We start from the raw sequence: 17,655 nt of genomic DNA on the forward strand, positions 1-17,655 counted from the left end.
TACAGAAAAGGGAACATCATTACGGACCAAAGAATTCAGTTAAGACCCAAGAATGGGGACCTCCAAGAGAAAGCTCTCCTCTTGGGGGGGGGGGTGTCTAAAACCTTACTCTCTTAAGAAGAAGAGAAGTGACTTTATTGTGCAAACCTTTATTCCACACCCACGATAAATGCCTGGAGTGTGAGCTGCCCGTTTTGGATAGGCTAAAGTCAGAACTTCCATAGATTCTTGGAAATTGAACGGACCAAAATGTTTAGAGATTGAGGCTGAGGCAATTCACAATTCCCTAAGTGATCATCAAAAAAATTTTTATGATTATTTTTATTACAGGAAATCAGTTCCGGCAATCACTTATTAAATTATGTATACATGTTGCTTTAATTAAAGTATTACCATTCTATGCAAGTAACAGAGAAAACTCTTTGTAGAATGTTTTGCAAGACTTTCCCAAGTAGAACTGCTGATTTGAGGCAAAGTGACCCACACTGCTATCGCAAAAGCCTGGCTTCTTCAGCATTGCAGTAAAATGGAGAAGCCTTGTTCAAGCTGCCAAATTTGGGGACCCACCCTAAGAATTAGGACATACTAGGATAACCTTATATAAATGAAATATAATGAAGAAATAAGAAGCCAGCAAATCATAACAGTAGTACTTGGGGACAGTTAACCAAGTCAGACTTTCCTTTAAAACTCAAACCAAACCTTTTCTAGGTTCAAAATTTCCATTAACGTTTTCCTTGTTTTCATTTTTGCTGCCTCTGAACTTCCTGGTTTCAGCTGGAAGCAGAAGTATCAAAATTCTTTGAGAAGCTATTCTCTTTTTATCATTCAAGTTTTAATGCTTACCAAACACATTCCTCCAAATTCAAATGCAGGGCTAGCATTCAATCTATCCCATTGAGAGACAACAAAACGGCAGCCATGTTTTTCCTTGCAACACCCCTCCTAAGATCAGCCACCAACAATAGTCTTGGGCAGTCTAGGTTCCACCAAATCTGGCCTCCTCTCCAGTCCTCATTTACTTCTGCGAAGCCTGGTTTATTTATAATACTCTGGTCATTATCATCCTTAGCAATTCTATGCTGATTTGTTTTCTTTCTACCAGGAATGGCTTCTCCAGCAGTCCTGTCACTGATCTCCCTTCAAATTTTTCATTAATGTATTCTCTCTTTTCAAACATTTACTGAGCACCTTTTTTGTGCCAGCCCTTGGGCTATAGTAGAGAGATACTGGGCCAAGATAATGATGAGAGAGTTCTTACTGATGTAGGAAAGATGTTAGGGTTCAGAGTTGAAGGCCAAGAAAAGATTCTTGAAACATCTTTGGTGCAAAAAGGTGGTTTTATTAAAGCACAGGGGCAGGACCCGTAGGCAGAAAGAGCTGCCCTGGGGCTGTGAAGAGTAGCCCCGATTATCTACTTTCAAGTTGGGAGAGCTGTTAGGATAGCATAAGTCTCTAAGGAATTTGAAAGCAAGGTTTCCAGGACCTTGAGGGGGCTAGCTGTTGTTAGGAAAAGGCCATTTATCTAATAAAACCTTAGTCATGAGACCCTTCAGATGTGTATCAGTGGGTCATATGCTTGGGGGATGATTGCCAACATGTATCTTGGGGGGTAGAGATAAAGGAAATTTCCAAAGGAATTTTTACATGTTAAAGTAGACTTGCAGGATCCTGGGGGATCAGGCTAAGATTGCCTTTTGCCTTTAGCAAAGTATCAACTTCGAAGCAGCTGTGTTCCTAGAGGAATGTCACTCTGCCTGTTTCAAGGACTTGTCAATGGGCTATAAGTGGTCAGGAAATTTAATTTTTCTTTTGCCTCTGTTTCCCACAACATTACCTTTGAAAAGCTCACAGTTCAATGGGAGAGACAAACATAGCACAAATAACTCAAGTGCAATAATGTATGAACTTCATCAGAGATATTTACAGAGTGCGATGGGAACCCAGAGCATCATGACTGCCATGGATGGGGGTGACATGGCATCAGTACAGTCCTTACAGAAGGTAGAAAGCTAAGCCTGCTTCCCTAGCATAATTGTTAACAGTGCCCCTTTCCATACTCAAATGTGGATGACAAATAACACGCTCACATAGTCCAGCGCCCCATGGAAGAGAAATGAAGGAGCGAGGGAGAGAGGAAAGAAAAAGTGATATGTTAAGATTCACTTTCTTCTGAAAGATTTCCCCAGTTGAGCGTCTCCATCTCTATTCACTCTTCTGCTCTGAATTTAGAGAAATGTGCACTTCAGTTGTGCCTGGGTGGCTCAGTTGGTTAACGGTCTGCCTTTGGCTCAGGTCATGATCTCAGGGTCCTGGGATCCAGCCCTATGTCAGCTCACTGTTGAGTGCCTCTCCCTCTGCCACTGCCCCTCCCCCAACTTGCGTGCTTTCGCGCTCTCTCTCTCTCTCTCCCTCAGATAATTAAATAAAATCTTGAAAAAAATTAAAAAAAGAAATGTGCACTTCATCATAGCTCCCAAGCTAAGCACAACTGCTGTTTTGAGCACATATCTGATCACAAACATATCATTATGTGACTAATTTCTTAACTATTAACTGGTATATACAGCATGAAGGAAAAACAATACAGTGGTTTTGACGGTTTCCTAAAATCTAACCAATTTCCCTGATTATCCCAAAGAATTTACCCAGGTCTTCCTAAAGCAGAATTGTTTCATCTAAGAAAGAGGTGAAATAATCTTTGCAGAAAGAAACACAAGTTTTGTGGTCCAGAGTCAAAATTTAGATTTTCCTTTTTCAGTTTGTCAGAGTAGAAAAGAACCACTGATTCTTGGTCACAGCCTGACTCTGCTACTCTTTGTAACATCTTGGACAAGCCATCCATTGCATTTCTGTTTAGCAAAGAGTTCCTGCTTGAGCCATAAAACTGTACTTGAGTCTCAGTCTCTGGACACATAAGCTCTTCATCTTGAGACCAGTCATCCCAGAGAGGAGACTGCAAGTCTCCACTTGTGAAATACGTTCCTCTTCATTTCTTGTTATGGGTCTAGACTCCATGTCTTCTCAGCCTGGGTTCCTGTTCCATGGAATTCCAGACAGAGTCTTCATTCCATACCCCAGTTCCCTGTTTACAGTAATCTCTGGCATTTTGGGTACATGCTAAGGTTCTCCTCCAGATACCACATTTGGCAAAATACTGTGAGGCAAATCTTTTTAAGTGGTGTGGACTTCCTCAGGGCTCATTCTTTTGTCTTCCAAAATTTGGTCATTCAGACATTGAGTTTGTATTTCTTTTCCCTCCTCAGCTTCCTGATTCATATTCCCACAGATTAGGAGGCTGACTTGAGAACCACATGAAAATCTCTCTTTTTTAGTCTTTAAAAAAAAAAAAAATTCACTCCTACGTAATATGCTGTTGGATTTTACCACATAATCTCTATCCAAGGTCTTTCCTTTTCCTTCATCCTTTCTCCTCCTTTCCCTTGAAGGGCCTGCTATCATTTATCACCATGTCAACCTCCTCTGAGATTTGATTCAATGCCTGTCAATGTCCTGTTCTTTCTTATCTTAACCCTTAATATACTATGCTGTAATTCATCAACCGGCTAAATCTCATGATAAAATAATAACTTCATGAGATAAAGATTTTCTCTGTTTTGTTCATCATTGTATCTCTACCTCTAACAATACCAAATGCATAATATCTACCTGGTAAATACTTGTTGAATACATGCATGATTGTATTATTCTTTTTTAAAACACGGTTCTTTATGACTCTCAAGAACTAACTTTTTATATATGACCTGCTTAATAAAACCCTGAAAGATACACTAGCCAGATCAGTATCATCTTCATTTTACTAATGAAGGAACTGGAGGCTCATGATTTGTACAAGATAATTCAGCTACAAAGCAGTACCCAGAATGTAGGCCTCTATCCTCCTGGTCCATTATTCCTCTTTAGCATTTTGGGTGGCCTCCAAATCGATGCTAACTCCTGGATTATCTAAGGAGGGCATACTGGAATTAAGATCTGGCTACTCCCAGGCATGAGTTCTGCCTGACTCATGCTTGGCAAGAAGCTAATAAGAACAGCAGTGCCTTTCTCAGTGCCTTGAGAAAGAAAAACAAACATGGAGGCATCACAATTCTGGACTTCAAGTTATCTACAAAGCTGCAGTAATTAAAACAGTATGGTACTGCCACAAAAATAGACCCACAGAACAAAGGACCAGAATAGAAAACGCAGAAATGAACCCACAACTATATTGTCAATTAATCTTCAACAAAGATGAGAAGAACGTCCAATGGAAAAAGACAGTCTCTTTAACAAATGGTGTTGGGAAAACTGGACAGCAACTCACAAAAGAAAGAAACTGGACCACGTTTTGTCACCATACACAAAAATAAATTTGAAATGGATTAAAGACTAAATATGAGATAAGAAATCATTAAAATCCTAGAAGAGAACACAGGCAGTAACCTCTTTGACATCTGCTATTGCAACATTTTTCTAGATATGTCTCCTGAGGCAAGGGAAACAAAAGCAAAAATAAATTATTGGGACTTCATCAAAATAAAAAGCTCTGCACAACAAAGGAAATAATCAACAAAACTAAAAGGAATGGGAGAATATATCTGCAAATGATATATCTGATAAAGGGCTAGTATGCAAAATATATAAAGAACTTAAACTACTCCATACCCAAAAAACAAATAATTCCATTTAAAAATGGGAACAAGACATGAATAGACATTTTTCCAAAGAAGACATACAGATAAGAGACACATGAAAAGATATTCAACGTCATTGATCATCAGGGAAATGCAAATCAAAACTACAACGATATATCACCTCATACCTATCAAAGTGGCTAAAATCAACAACACAAGAAACAGGTGTTGGTGAGGAGGTACAGAAAAAGGAACCATCATGCATTTTTAGTAGGAATACAAACTGGTACAATAACTCTGGAAAACATTACTGAGTTTCCTCAACAAGTTAAAAATAGAACTACCCTAAGACCCAACAATTGCACTACTAGGTATTTACTCAAAGAATAGAAAAATACCAATTCAAAGGGATACATGCACCCAATGTTTATAGCAGCATATCTACAATAGCTAAATTATGGACAGAGCCCAAGTGTCCATTGACTGATGAATAGATTATATATATATCTATCTATATATATATAAAATGAAATATATATATAATATTACATATAAAATGAAACATCACTCAGTCATGAAAAATAATGAAATCTTGCCATTTGCAGCCACATGGATGGAGCTAAAGAGTATTATGCTAAACAAAATAAGTCACCAGAGAAAGATAAATGCCATATGATTTCATTCATATGTGGCATTTGAGGAACCAAACAATGGATCAGAGGGCAAAAAAAGAGAAAGGCAAACCAAGAAATAGACTCTTAACTATAGAGAACAGATTGATGGTTACCAGAGGGGAGGTGTGTGGGAGATGGGCTGAGTAGGTGATGGAAATTAAGGAGAGAATTTGTGCTAAGCATGGGTGTTGTATGGGCGTACCGAATCACTAAACTTTACACCTGAAACTAATATACTATCTGTTCATTAACTGGAATTTAAGTAAATCTATTAATTTTCAAAGAAAGAAGAGCAATTTGTATCAAAGCATCTAGAACTTCAGAAACCACATCCAGACCCTGAGAAGCACTGAGATTCTCTTGATGTTTTCTCTTTATATCAGCCCTTAGAATGGGAAGCATTTACAGAGAAAAGCACAAGGGCTTTAGTGCCAGGTAGAACCGAAGTCAAATCTCAGCTCACCTCTTGAAAGCTCTGCGATTCCGTTAACTTAACCTCCCAAAGCTTCCTATTTCCCTGGGACATCGCACTGTTTAGAGACGAAGTAGGTAAAGCACCTAGCTCACTCTTGATCCAAAAGTGGTTGTAGTTATAACTGCAGCGATTTTGTAAAAGGCATATCCTTAACTTCAACAGCACCATGAATACTGGTAGGCAGAGGCTATTAAATTTCAGTGTCTGTTCCATCTAATTCATCTTGAATCTTACTATAAATCATAAAGAATTACACTATTTATTGATTTCTTCCAAATCTTCCACAACCCACACAGAAGGATAAACACACAGATCCTTTCTCTAGATAGCTAACATCTCCAGAAATAACAAAAATTAAAAGATCTCAGCATCAAAAAGAGTGACACAGAAGATTCCCTGCTAGTCTAGTCCCTTTCTGCTTTAAAATTCATAAGAGTTATTAGTGTTTCAGTCATTTTTCTATCTAAACTACCTTCTTATTGTATGTGATAAAGGGTCCAATACATTTGGTGTTAAAATGATTTTTAATTCCTTTCTTCATGAAGATGATAGTGAATGTTAATCTAACAAATTATAAAACATTTTTAAACCAATGTAAATAGAGGGAAGACTAAGGTAATAATAAATAGTATAATTATTCTGAAAGTGAAAATTATACCTGGCTATGGTGCCCAAACTGCTTGCTGTAAGAAATTTAAAATTTTCCATTTTATTCATTCATTCATTCATCCATCTATTGACTCGATGGCTCAAACAAAGAAGTTTTCATTGCACAGAAAATTTGTTAAGACATGACATACATGTGATTTGGAAACAACAGTAGTCATGCAATTAAAATCCAGAAATCTCCACAAATCTAAAAATATTAAGGCTTTAGCAAGCAGTTTAGATCACTGCCTTTGAAGATTATCTATGTTTTTTCCTCTACATTTTAGTGAAAGACTAGATCCTGTAACAGTTTAAATATTTACAACAAAATACTGCCTGAGATTAATTTAATAGACCTCAAGTATCCCCTGGGTTGTTTCACTACTGTGATGTACAGCTTGTACACATGTATTATGTGTGAGGAAGTTTGTAGCATATGACATTAAAATGGCCACATATGAAGGTTACGAATGGAATGTGCAAAGTACATGATTTCTTATAGAAAAAAAAAATTAGCTACCTATAGGTGTATTAAGGAAAAAAACTAGGAAAAAGATAATACAACTTTATATTTGTATAGGACTTTAGGTCTGCGAAATCCTTTAAAAGTCTCAACATATATTCAAAAATATCCAGAAGGGAGAGGTGATATTCTGAACATGACATCGGCATGTGCTCACACACACAGGGATTCAGCCTCGTGAAGATCTCCTCTAGCGGAGGACACATCCAAGATTTCAAGTGGGAGACTAGATTTATGACCCCAGAAACACCATAAAGACTGGAGAGAATTCTGACAAAGAAAATGTCACCTTGTAGCTTCATAAATGACTGAGACAGGACACATGAGGAGACAGCCAATGACCAAGAGGCAGAGATACAGGAACACAAGGGAGAGACTACAGAGACTTACACATTATCCAGAGTCTAAACAAGGAAATGCTTTGCACATAATAAGATAATGGTATATAATTATTTTTATTCCATGTCATAGTGCTAAAGTCTCTCTTGTACCATTAAAGACTATCCAGCTAGGTCAGGAGCAGACCAAAGAGAGAGGCTACCATGATTCTCCCTTAAAATTTTCTGTCACCAGTGTGATGTCCATATGCACGAAATTATCAGTGTCATAGCTGACAGAACCAAATTTTCTCAGAGAAATCAGTTTCCAGTCCCAGGCTGGCACTCAACTCACACCTGGGAAGGTCTAGTTCCATGAAAGCATATCAGCTTTAAACTTCAGGGATGTGAAATTATCTTGAAATAAGACACTTACATTGACTTCTGAGTGGAGCCATGAGGAGGAAAAGTCACTAACTATAGCTCCTTTCAGCCCTGAAAGTCTGTGCTTCACCTAGAAGGTATTTATTTTCATGTTCAGAAATTTGAGACTGCTGTTTATGCTGAGTCGTGAGACTGGTTCTGTCACATGAGCATACTGCCACCAAGATAAATGCAGGATTTTTTTTCCCCCTAAATTCAGGACTTAGTATCCTGAATAGCCAGAGCCTGAACCAGCAAAAACACAAGAGTCCATTAAGTTATCATATTTAACTATTTTATGAGTGCCTTCTAGAGGAGAAACATCTAGTATTATTTCTCTGCCTTAGTGACTGAATATTTGAAAAACTCTGATCCTAAGACTCTGTACCCTTTGACCCTGGCAACGTTTCCATTTTTCTAAGTATAATGACAGTGTAGTTCACTAGCAGCTAGGTGTCAAACATTTCAAATCACTTTTAGAGTTTGTGAGAGATGTGCAGACCTTCTACCAACTGAATCCTATTTTCAAAGCTGTTAATCCAATTACATACCCAAGAGTCTGTGGGCTCCGTGAGGCAGAAAGGGAAAGAGGAAGAAGATGAAAATCTTCCTCAAAAGGGCAAATAAAGGCGGGGCGGGGGGGGGGGGGTCCTGGGGGCTCAGTCTGCTAAGTGTCTGACTTCAGCTCAGGTCATAATCTCAGGGTCCTGGGATGGAGCCTGAGGTGAGCCCCATCTTGGGCTCCCTGCCTTGCCAGAGAGTTTGCCCATCTCTCTCTCTCTGCCCCTCTCCTTGCTTGTGTTTTCTCTGTGCCTCTTTCTCTCAAATAAATAAAATCTTTTTTTTTTTTTTTTAAAAAGGGGCAAGTAAGGGGCACCTGGGTGGCTCAGTCGAATTAGTGTCTGACTCTTCATTTCCGCTCAGATCATGATCTCAGGGTTCTGAGGTCAAGCCCAGAGTGAGGCTCTGTGTTGGGCGTGGAGTCTGCATAAGATTCTCTCTCTCCCTCTGCCCTCTCCCCCAAGCTCCCTCACACTCTCTTTAAAAAAATAAAAAAGAAAAGTGAGTCAAGTAAATAAAATCTACTGGTTTCCTTGTCCTTGAAAACAACACATATGATAAACAAGGCCCCACCTAAGCTAATAACCCACATAATGCTCTCAGGAGAATTCCACAATGTGTCTCTCTTCACTGCCTGACTTGGAGCCACTGTGTTTGAGTTCTGTCTGCTTTGTAATACACTTCTTGTCATTCCTTTGCTGTTGTAAGAAGCTACGCCATCTCCTGTAGTAACCTACACTGAAGTCTTTCCCTCCCTTTCTATGTTCTTCTCATTTTCTGGAATTTCGAAACCAGAAGGAAGAGCCTGCGAGGCAGCCTGCATTATTGTTCCTTCTTATTGACTGCCTTTCTGGAAAGGACTACATATGACCACCCATTGGCACGTGTCTTACTGGACAGCATCCCTGTGGAAAGAAGACTTCCCTGCTCCCTTGGTCTCAAGTGCCCTGGTTTTACCAGTCCACCAGGAACCGTCATCACAAACGCCTTATAAAAGCAGAAGTACTGAGGATCACTTCACGGGCCTGCTCTTCCTCTCTTCCCTCTTCCAGAAGAAGGGCGTGCCCCAGTGGGGGGGCTGTTCCCTCAGCCTGGATTCCAGAATAAAGCGTACCCACAGCCACACCAGGCCTATGGTCAGCCTTCCGAAGTGCGAGCAAGAAACGCAACTTTCTTGGTACAAACCACTGAGACTCTCTTCTTTAGTCATAAGCTTGCAAAAGTTGACTAATACACACATGTTATCATTGTATATTGTATTTTTGTACATAAAATAAGAGGAGAATGAGTTAGAGGGCTCAAGAGGATCCTTTTAGAGAGGGGGAGTTCTGATTTGGTTCGTTCTGCATGTCTCTCCCCATGACATATCATTGCCTCTCTGGTACCTCAGCTCCCTCATAGGTACCAGCTGCAATTAGGTATTACTGTGACTTCCAGTCCCTTCACAGACGTCCCCATCAGCACCTTCACTTACAGCCCACCAGATCACAGTGCTATGCCTGTTTGTTCAGAGAGCCTAAAAGCGACTGAGAAAAAAGCTAACGGCATTTTCCTGGCTATTAAAAACTGGCATCTTGCATACACAGAATAAACCAATACCCTTTGCCAGATGGATATGAAAATCACGTCACAACCCAAACTTTAATTTTCAAACATATTATGCTTACACTATGAAATAAATAAGAAGTCTCTTCAATCTCTGAAAACTAAAACCGAAAACTTATCTGATTGTTTCTCCCCCGTCAACTCCTCACCTTCTGTAGACCCTTTTATATGAAGGCGTCTGTTGAGTTCATCCAATTTGTTCTTCATGTGTGAAAACCAGAAAAGGAAAGGAGAAAAAAAAAAAAAAAGCAAATCAGAAATGTCCTATCTTTTCTGCAGGCTTCTTTCTACTTAGCATCTTGCTAAATTCAAAAGAAGACCCTAAATTCCGTGGATTCTGTGGAGGAATTACTATGGGCATCTCAAACTGACATTTCAGGTTCTACCTCCGAGATCTATGATCACGAGCACCTTCTTTAATCTCTCCATGACTTTGTTTCCTTTCCCTAAAGCTGTGGATAATCGTGGAAGCAAGTTCCAAACTACCTGATAAGAATGGTTATCTGGGCAGATATGTAAACTAATTAGGATATTACCTCAATATTTCAGATTAATCCTAGGTACACTAAGGTGATTCCTAAACTAATAAACCAAATCACTTTTTCTAAGATTGGAAAGTAATGGCTCAGCAACTCTATCCTTCGTTATACGTCCTAGAGACACTCTCGCATACGTGTATGAGAACATGGGCCATAATGTCTACTGCGGCCTTGTTTGGAGGATTACCAACTGGAAATTACCAAATGTTCTCAAATAGGAAAATGAATAAAATCATTATGGTATATTTACACAATTAAATATTAACAATTAGAAGTAAAAATGAATGAGCTAAAATTATGTATTAAAGTGCATAAATCTCAAAACACGATGAACAAAATAATTGCAGGACACATTTAATATAGTAGTGTTTACATACAAATGCATAATATACAAAACTACACTATAAATTATTTTAGGGAACTATGTTACAGATTAATTAATATATTATTTAATATATACTTAAATATATATTTAATATATTAATATTAATATATTATTTAATATATACATATGGAGTAGAAGTACAGAGACCTGCCTGGCAGTTATATATATTCAAGTTACTATATTCAAGATGCTAATTACCTTTAGGGCAGGAACAAAGTGGGATTGGCAGGAAGGATATACACATAGAGCTTCCCCAGAATCTGTGACATTTTCTTTCTCATGAATTGTGTATTGTGGAATTTATTTTATTAATCAGTATACCTTCTCAGGATGTCTGCATTTTTTTTTTTTAAGAAAAGGAATGAAGTCTCTTGGGAAAACCCAGGGACCAAATAAAGACAATCCAGAATTCGTCTAAAATGGTTTCCGATAACAAAAGCAAAATATCTCTTGTTTTCCAGAAGAAAGGTAATTCAGAGAGCAAGATACAACTAGGAGATTCCTCTAAAGTTATATTTGGAATCCAACTCAAAGGCTACTTCCTATTGCCTTTGGCAATGCAACACCTGCAGCTCAGGTCTAAGAAATTACCTGCCTTACAGTAATTAGCTTTGTTGGTTCTTGTCAGGAGCAAAAGTAGGAAGGAGAGATAAAAGGGGATGGGGGAAGAAGAGAAAACTGAATTCCTCCAGTGGTGAGCTTTTCCCATCCTGTGGCTCCCAGGTCCCTAGGAATCCTGGAAGGTAGGAAATAGTAGGAGGGAATAGGACAGGCAGGAGAACTATGTTCCATTTTTCCAAGGTCTAATAGACAGTTCACACATTTATCCATAATAAAACCACACATGCAAAAATAACAGATCTTTTTCTTTCTTTCTTTTCTTTTTTTTTTTTTTTTTTTTTTTGCTTTGCGTTGGAATCACATCCACTCAGTGAGTGTGGTAACACTGATTATTTCTTGCTGTCAAAGCACAGATTGGTAACTATAAAGGTCTTTGATCAATATAAAATTCAATAAGCAAATTGTTGCTTAACACTTGCAGTGTGGTGTTCAGAAACTACCCAAACACAATGTGCTGGGTGGTTTTCTATTCGCACCATCCTCCTCCCCAGCCATGCTACACACCCACCTCTACCCTGCTCTGCACCCCGGGAGACTGACCTTGCACCAAAAAGCCAGCTTGCCCTCCAGCTCCCTGTCAGCCTCCACCCACGCAAGGCACCAGCGGGGCATTAGAGGAGGAACTACAGAGAAACAATTTCCTACCTAAACGGAAATCAGGTACCCTCCTCTTATCTCATGCTTGCACTGAGCAAAGCATTTGTCACAGGTCATGTTCTATCTTCCTCTGTGCTTCGCTAGCTCCAAAACTGTAAGATTTTCCACTCTGGAGCCATATTTGTTCCTCACAGTAGGGATATAGGAGTGAATAATGCCAGGTCCCCCCCACCGGGTTGCGGTGTACTAGAAGCACCCATCTATCCTGTAACTCGTCCCTATATCGTCCTCTCTCCATGTTCAAGGTCAGGATTGACACCCCGCTAGCCCCCAGGTGCTATACCATCCCTCACTACCTTGCCTCCACCTGGCCCAGCCTGTGTAAATAACCCTTTCAGTAAACATAATTCACATAATCCCTTTAAATGCTCTTTTTTAAAAACCTTTGTGAATAGGCCATCTGTTTCCTATTGGGACCATGACAGATAGACACACGATCCAGGTTGAAAAAAGAAAGCATCTTTGGTTGGGAATTGTGACTACAGAACAGCATCATGAATTCTACTTCTCTGCCTTTGTTCTCTCTACACCTATGAGCCCAAAATCGTGGCCACAGGCCATATACGGCTCTTTCAATTTAAAGTAATTAAACAAAATGTAAATTTTTGTTCCAAGAGCTTAAAAACCATATCTGCCCAGTGGCCAGCACAGATACAGACACAGACTATTTACATCATTACAGAAAGTTCTAGTGGACAACACTGCTCTACACCCAGCAAGTTCTTCCATGATAAACATAAAGATGATTTCTACCTTTGGCTCTACCTTATCGTCACAGTTACAGCCCAGGTCAAAATCAGATTGAAGGTACATAATCCCTGGGTAGTTAGGCCTGGTAACTTCCTCTGGCATGGTCGGCCTGAAGGTGTTAGTGCGCAGGAGATGATTCAAACTTCCGTGGGTCCCATTATTAGGAGCTGGCTTCAAGCCCAGGAGATCTGGTGAGAAGAAAGAAATAAAGCCAGGTGCTTTACAAACATTTTTTGATGAGATTCAGTAAGTATAGAAAACACTTATATTCCAAGGGTCTGAAAACTCTGAACACAAATCCCAATTAGATAAAGCCAAAATTAGTTGTAGGCACTCTCTTCTTAGTTCCCAAACCACGCTAGCCTGACCATGTCTTGCCACAGCTTTCTGAAATAGCCACGGTCATTGCCCGACCATAGAGAGACATTCCCAAAAAGAAAAAGGGAAAGAACGGGGCCCTGCCTAGTTATGGCTATGTCTGTGACCTCTTCAGGGACTACCAGCATCAGGGTCAATGCCTTTCTATGGCACTGAGACTTTTTATCCCAGCTTTTGAAATGAGACCTATAATCAATAAGTAATCTCGAGCCTGCCCTCTAATGCACTCCACAGAAGTATGGGGAGAAGAGGAGGCGTTGGCCCGGTGCCTTGAAAGGCTGCTGTGAAATGAACAGGCTGATTTCATAGCAAGTGAACAGTTGCCAAGCGGGCACACAGTGACTTGCCTAAGCTGAGAGGCAGGACAGGGGAGTGCTAGCAGCCAAGATGGGAAAAGAACCCAGGAGACCCGACTTTCAGACTCCCCCTCTAACCACTAGACTGGCACTCCCTTACTAAATAGGAAAAGTTGTCCTCACTCAGTGACTAGAAGCTCAAGGAAGAAAAATAATTAGCATCACATAAATAGCTGGCCAGGATGCGAGCTGGCAACAGTTTAACTGGGCTGCAGCACGAGAGATGGAGGCGGGGAAGCTCTGTGAGGAACTCTTCTTGCTTCACCAGGTCTCTGACCAGTGGTGTCAAATTGTAATGTGATGTGAGATCAACCAGAGGCTGCCAACAGCAACACCATGAAAACTCCCCATTAGTCAACTGTTAAAGGAAGACAAAGGAGCCTTAGAAGGGGATGAGATTCTGTCCTTTGAACCAATGGGCATGTTACCACCATTTTTTTTTCTTTTTTTTTTTTTTTCTGGCAGGGAGGTGAAGTGGTCCTAGAAAACAGACACCTCAGTTCTTTCTCTGACCTTGAAGAAATTCATACGATAACTCAGATCGCTTCATTGGCCTTGATTAGATAAGTGACTTACCACACATAACATTGTAAAGTTCAATGTTTTCAAATGGAGGCACTTTAGTCTTGTACTTAAATGTTGGGCCATAGCCTACAAAAACAGTCTTCCAAAAGAAAAGAAAATGAACAAAAACAATTAGACATTGCTACTATCTAGTAGCCACCCCTCCCCTGTTCATGAACACTGTATAACTTCATTCATGCCCCTCTTCTCCAGCCCGCCTGAGAATCACCAAAATACATTTTCAATGCATAGGTCTGTGGTCATACCTGCATGCTGTTAACCTTATTATCAAATCCATGGTCTCCCTGGAAAAAGCATTTTCCTGATGGTTTCTTATATACATCCAAAGGTTTCCTACATTGAAATAATTGTAGGATTAGCCAGGATTTCTCATGAAAGCCCTCATAAAAAGGCCATTTAGGCACACAAAATATCCCTCGGAAGCAGATTTTACAGGCATATATGTCTCTATTTTAATTGTATCATTCTTGCAGTGTTGAAAAGATGATGCTATTTATTTTCCCTAAGTGGCTTTATTTTGACAATTGGCCCCCAACAAATGGGAACCCTGAACAGAAATCAGGTACCCTCCTCTTACCTCATGCTTGCACCAAGCAAAGTTTTTGTCAAAGGTCATGTTCTGTCTGCCTATATGCTTCTCTAGCTCCAAAACTGTAAGATTCTCCACTCTGGAGCCATGTTTGTCCCTCGTGATAGAGATATAGGAGTGAACAATGCCAAGGCCATAATAGGCTTGCTATTACAACATGGGATGTTTCATCAATGAATGGAGGTTAGTATTTTATAAAAATATTTGCACACAAATTTACCTATCAGTAGACTACAACTAGAGAGTATAGCTGAGTATAACTGAGTGGTAAACCTAACATATAATAGTAACATGTTTCACCAAAGCCCAGACTCACCTAGAAAACATCTCTATCTAGAAAGAGCAAGTGAAAACATTGCTCTCTAGGCATCAAAACCACTTGACCTTCCTCCCTGACAGGAAGATGCCTTTTGCTTTGTGTCACAAAGCACTTTTCCAAAAACACTTTAATGTTTATTAATACCAATTTTCTCATGGGTCCCATTTCTATGGATCCTTGTAAGTATTTACTGGGTCTATTGCATGGAGCTAAAGTGCTTGGTGGGAAACAAATTGAACATCTGGGACCTCACTCTTAGGAAAAGAACTTTCCACTTGGGATAATGAGATATGTGCATATGATAACACAACAATGCAAGAGTTTGAAATGCAAGAATTAAAAAGATTTACTGATGATTAAAATATCTGGCTTCGGTCTCCTCTAATTTGGTCAATTGCTATCATCTCTTACTTCTGCTCAACTCCCAGTTTTCCATCATTATCAACCTACCAATTGCACGGAAGTTGCTCTCTTTTCCAAGCCCCCCATATGTAAAAGGCCCTGCAGAGGACACACTCAGCCAAGCCCATGTCTTCTACATCTTCCCAACTATTCCATGAAGATGCTCTATATCCATTATAAATGATTTCAATAATTTCTGGTCTTCGGATATCTCTCCTCATAACCCTACTATTTAATTCTGTGTAGCCCCCTGACAATTGCCGTAGGATATTTATGTATTTGTCACGTGTGTCCCACCAGGTGTTTCATACTGATGTCATTTTCTAGAGGACCACCATCTTCTCGTCATCTTTGCTCCCTTATAAACTCATTGACGTTCCTAACGAGAGTGTATATAGTACTTCAATTATTACCACAGACCAGCTCACCAAGCTTTTCTTAAGGAGAAAGTCAGAGCAGGACTGAGTGGAAAAGGGCTTCTGCCAGGTCTGTTTGAAAATGGATAAACTTTTAATGATTAATTCTGCGGAAGTGCTTAGAATTTCCAGATACATCCTATATCAGATTCAAGGGCAAAAAAATGGTCTCTTAAATATTGGAAAGTCTTTTATAGTTCAAAAGAAGGCGGACATCTGAAATATTTAAGGCAATATAAAACTTGCCCGCAGTAACAGAAGTTTTAAGATGAACAACATTTTCTAAACTCTTCTACAAATGCTGCTACGGGGTAAGTCTTGTCAACCCAGACCAAATCAGTCCAGTTGTGGTAAGTTAATGTCCCAGGCACACTTTTGACCTGATAGGTAATAAGAATAGAGAGTAGGTTGTAAATTTAAAAAATAAAAGGAAAGAGAAAGAGAGAGAGAGACCACACAGAGATGCACTGAGAGACTTCAAAGAGACACCAAGAGGCTGGGATCCAGAAAACAGAGATGCGTTGGCTCAGCACGTAAGTGTTTATCTAGCATAAAAAGTCTTTGCAAATGGTGGGATTTCCAACAGAGATTTTTTTCTTCTTTTTCTTTTATTTTTGATTCTGAATGGCTAAGGACCTTATAGCACTCCAGTTACCAAAGAGGTGGTTACGAAGATCAAAAACAGTCCCTGCCAATCCCCAAGTTACCTTGCGACGTGCCATCTGCGGTCCACCAGTAAATGGATGTCCTCAATTCTTCTGTTGTTGGCATAGTGCAAGCGTTTGGGAAGGTGCTGTTTCATGTAAGGCTTAAAGTGCTGATCTGGTTTCTTACACTGAAACAGAAATGCAAATTGGACTTTATATGGAGTATTTTCTAGGGAAAGTCCTAGATAGTCTGTCTCTCTCTAGAATCGAAGGAGGTTTTTTAAGTCAAACAAAAGGTTCGTTAGTGAATAAGTGGAATTTGTTATCCCCCATCAAATAACACAAGCTGGAAACAATTAGGTTTAAAGGGGATTTGACAGCTTGGTAGATGACACGGAAGGTTATCAGAGGGTGTTAGGAATTTTTTAAGATACATTCTTGATTTGTGAGACTGTCACTAAAAGCAACTCAAACTCTAAAGCCTTTTCCAACTACTTTAAGTCAAGGGATAGGAGGTTGGGTGGAGGAGGACGTTGACTTGGGCCTGTGTGATGACATCCTGCATGGGGCATGGCGGGGAGGGGTGATGGAAGGGGTGATGGGCAGATCTGGTTCAGAGAGAGTAAGGATTTGTTTACTCATGAATGAGTATTTTTCAGTTCTAATGGAAAGATCAAATATTCTGTTTGTATCACTGCCAAGACCATTAGGGAGCCTGCAGCTGTCCACAGTTTTGAAGTTTTGAAAACTCTTAGAGAAACAAATATATGGGATCGCCGGGCAGTAAGGAAAATGTTCCTCCCGCCCCTCAGGGTAAGGGATCCTAGGAAGTGAGCGTGTGGAAGCTACTCTGAGGGCAGAGGCCGGGTGACCTTCAATACTTACCGTGAGGTTAGCAATAATGGCTTTGGGGTCATCTGTTCAAAGAGAGAAGGAGAACAATTTCAAAAGAGATGACAATAATCACTAAGAGAAATAATTTTTACAGCAAGACTAAATTCTTTCTCTTTCTCCCCACCCCAAAGAGTTATCAATTTAAGATTTGTTTAAAAAATATATATAATTGGGGCACCTGGGTGGCTGAGTCAGTTAAGAATCCGACTCTTGGTTTCAGTTCAGGTCATGATCTCAGGGTCCTGGGACCCAGCCCT

General features: G+C 39.8%; 1 protein-coding gene across 5 annotated transcripts in view; it reads right to left on the bottom strand.

Annotated features, from left to right (window-relative positions):
* Nucleotides 1-17,655, bottom strand: part of ENPP2 (ectonucleotide pyrophosphatase/phosphodiesterase 2) — a 106,885-nt gene that overhangs the window by 13,091 nt on the left and 76,139 nt on the right. For 2 of the 5 annotated variants that reach the window (XM_059395081.1, XM_059395085.1), the window contains exons 14-20: nt 17,390-17,421; nt 16,565-16,692; nt 14,377-14,464; nt 14,123-14,210; nt 12,816-13,000; nt 10,010-10,061; nt 703-777 (exon numbers count right to left, since the gene is read on the bottom strand). In XM_059395081.1, coding sequence (XP_059251064.1) covers nt 703-777; nt 10,010-10,061; nt 12,816-13,000; nt 14,123-14,210; nt 14,377-14,464; nt 16,565-16,692; nt 17,390-17,421 — 648 coding nt within the window. The remainder of the gene's footprint in view (nt 1-702; nt 778-10,009; nt 10,062-12,815; nt 13,001-14,122; nt 14,211-14,376; nt 14,465-16,564; nt 16,693-17,389; nt 17,422-17,655) is intronic. The other 3 variants (XM_059395082.1, XM_059395084.1, XM_059395083.1) reach the window with 3 other exon arrangements.

This window comes from Mustela nigripes, chromosome 3, assembly GCF_022355385.1.
Source record: "Mustela nigripes isolate SB6536 chromosome 3, MUSNIG.SB6536, whole genome shotgun sequence".
Classification (NCBI taxonomy): Eukaryota; Metazoa; Chordata; class Mammalia; order Carnivora; family Mustelidae; genus Mustela; species Mustela nigripes.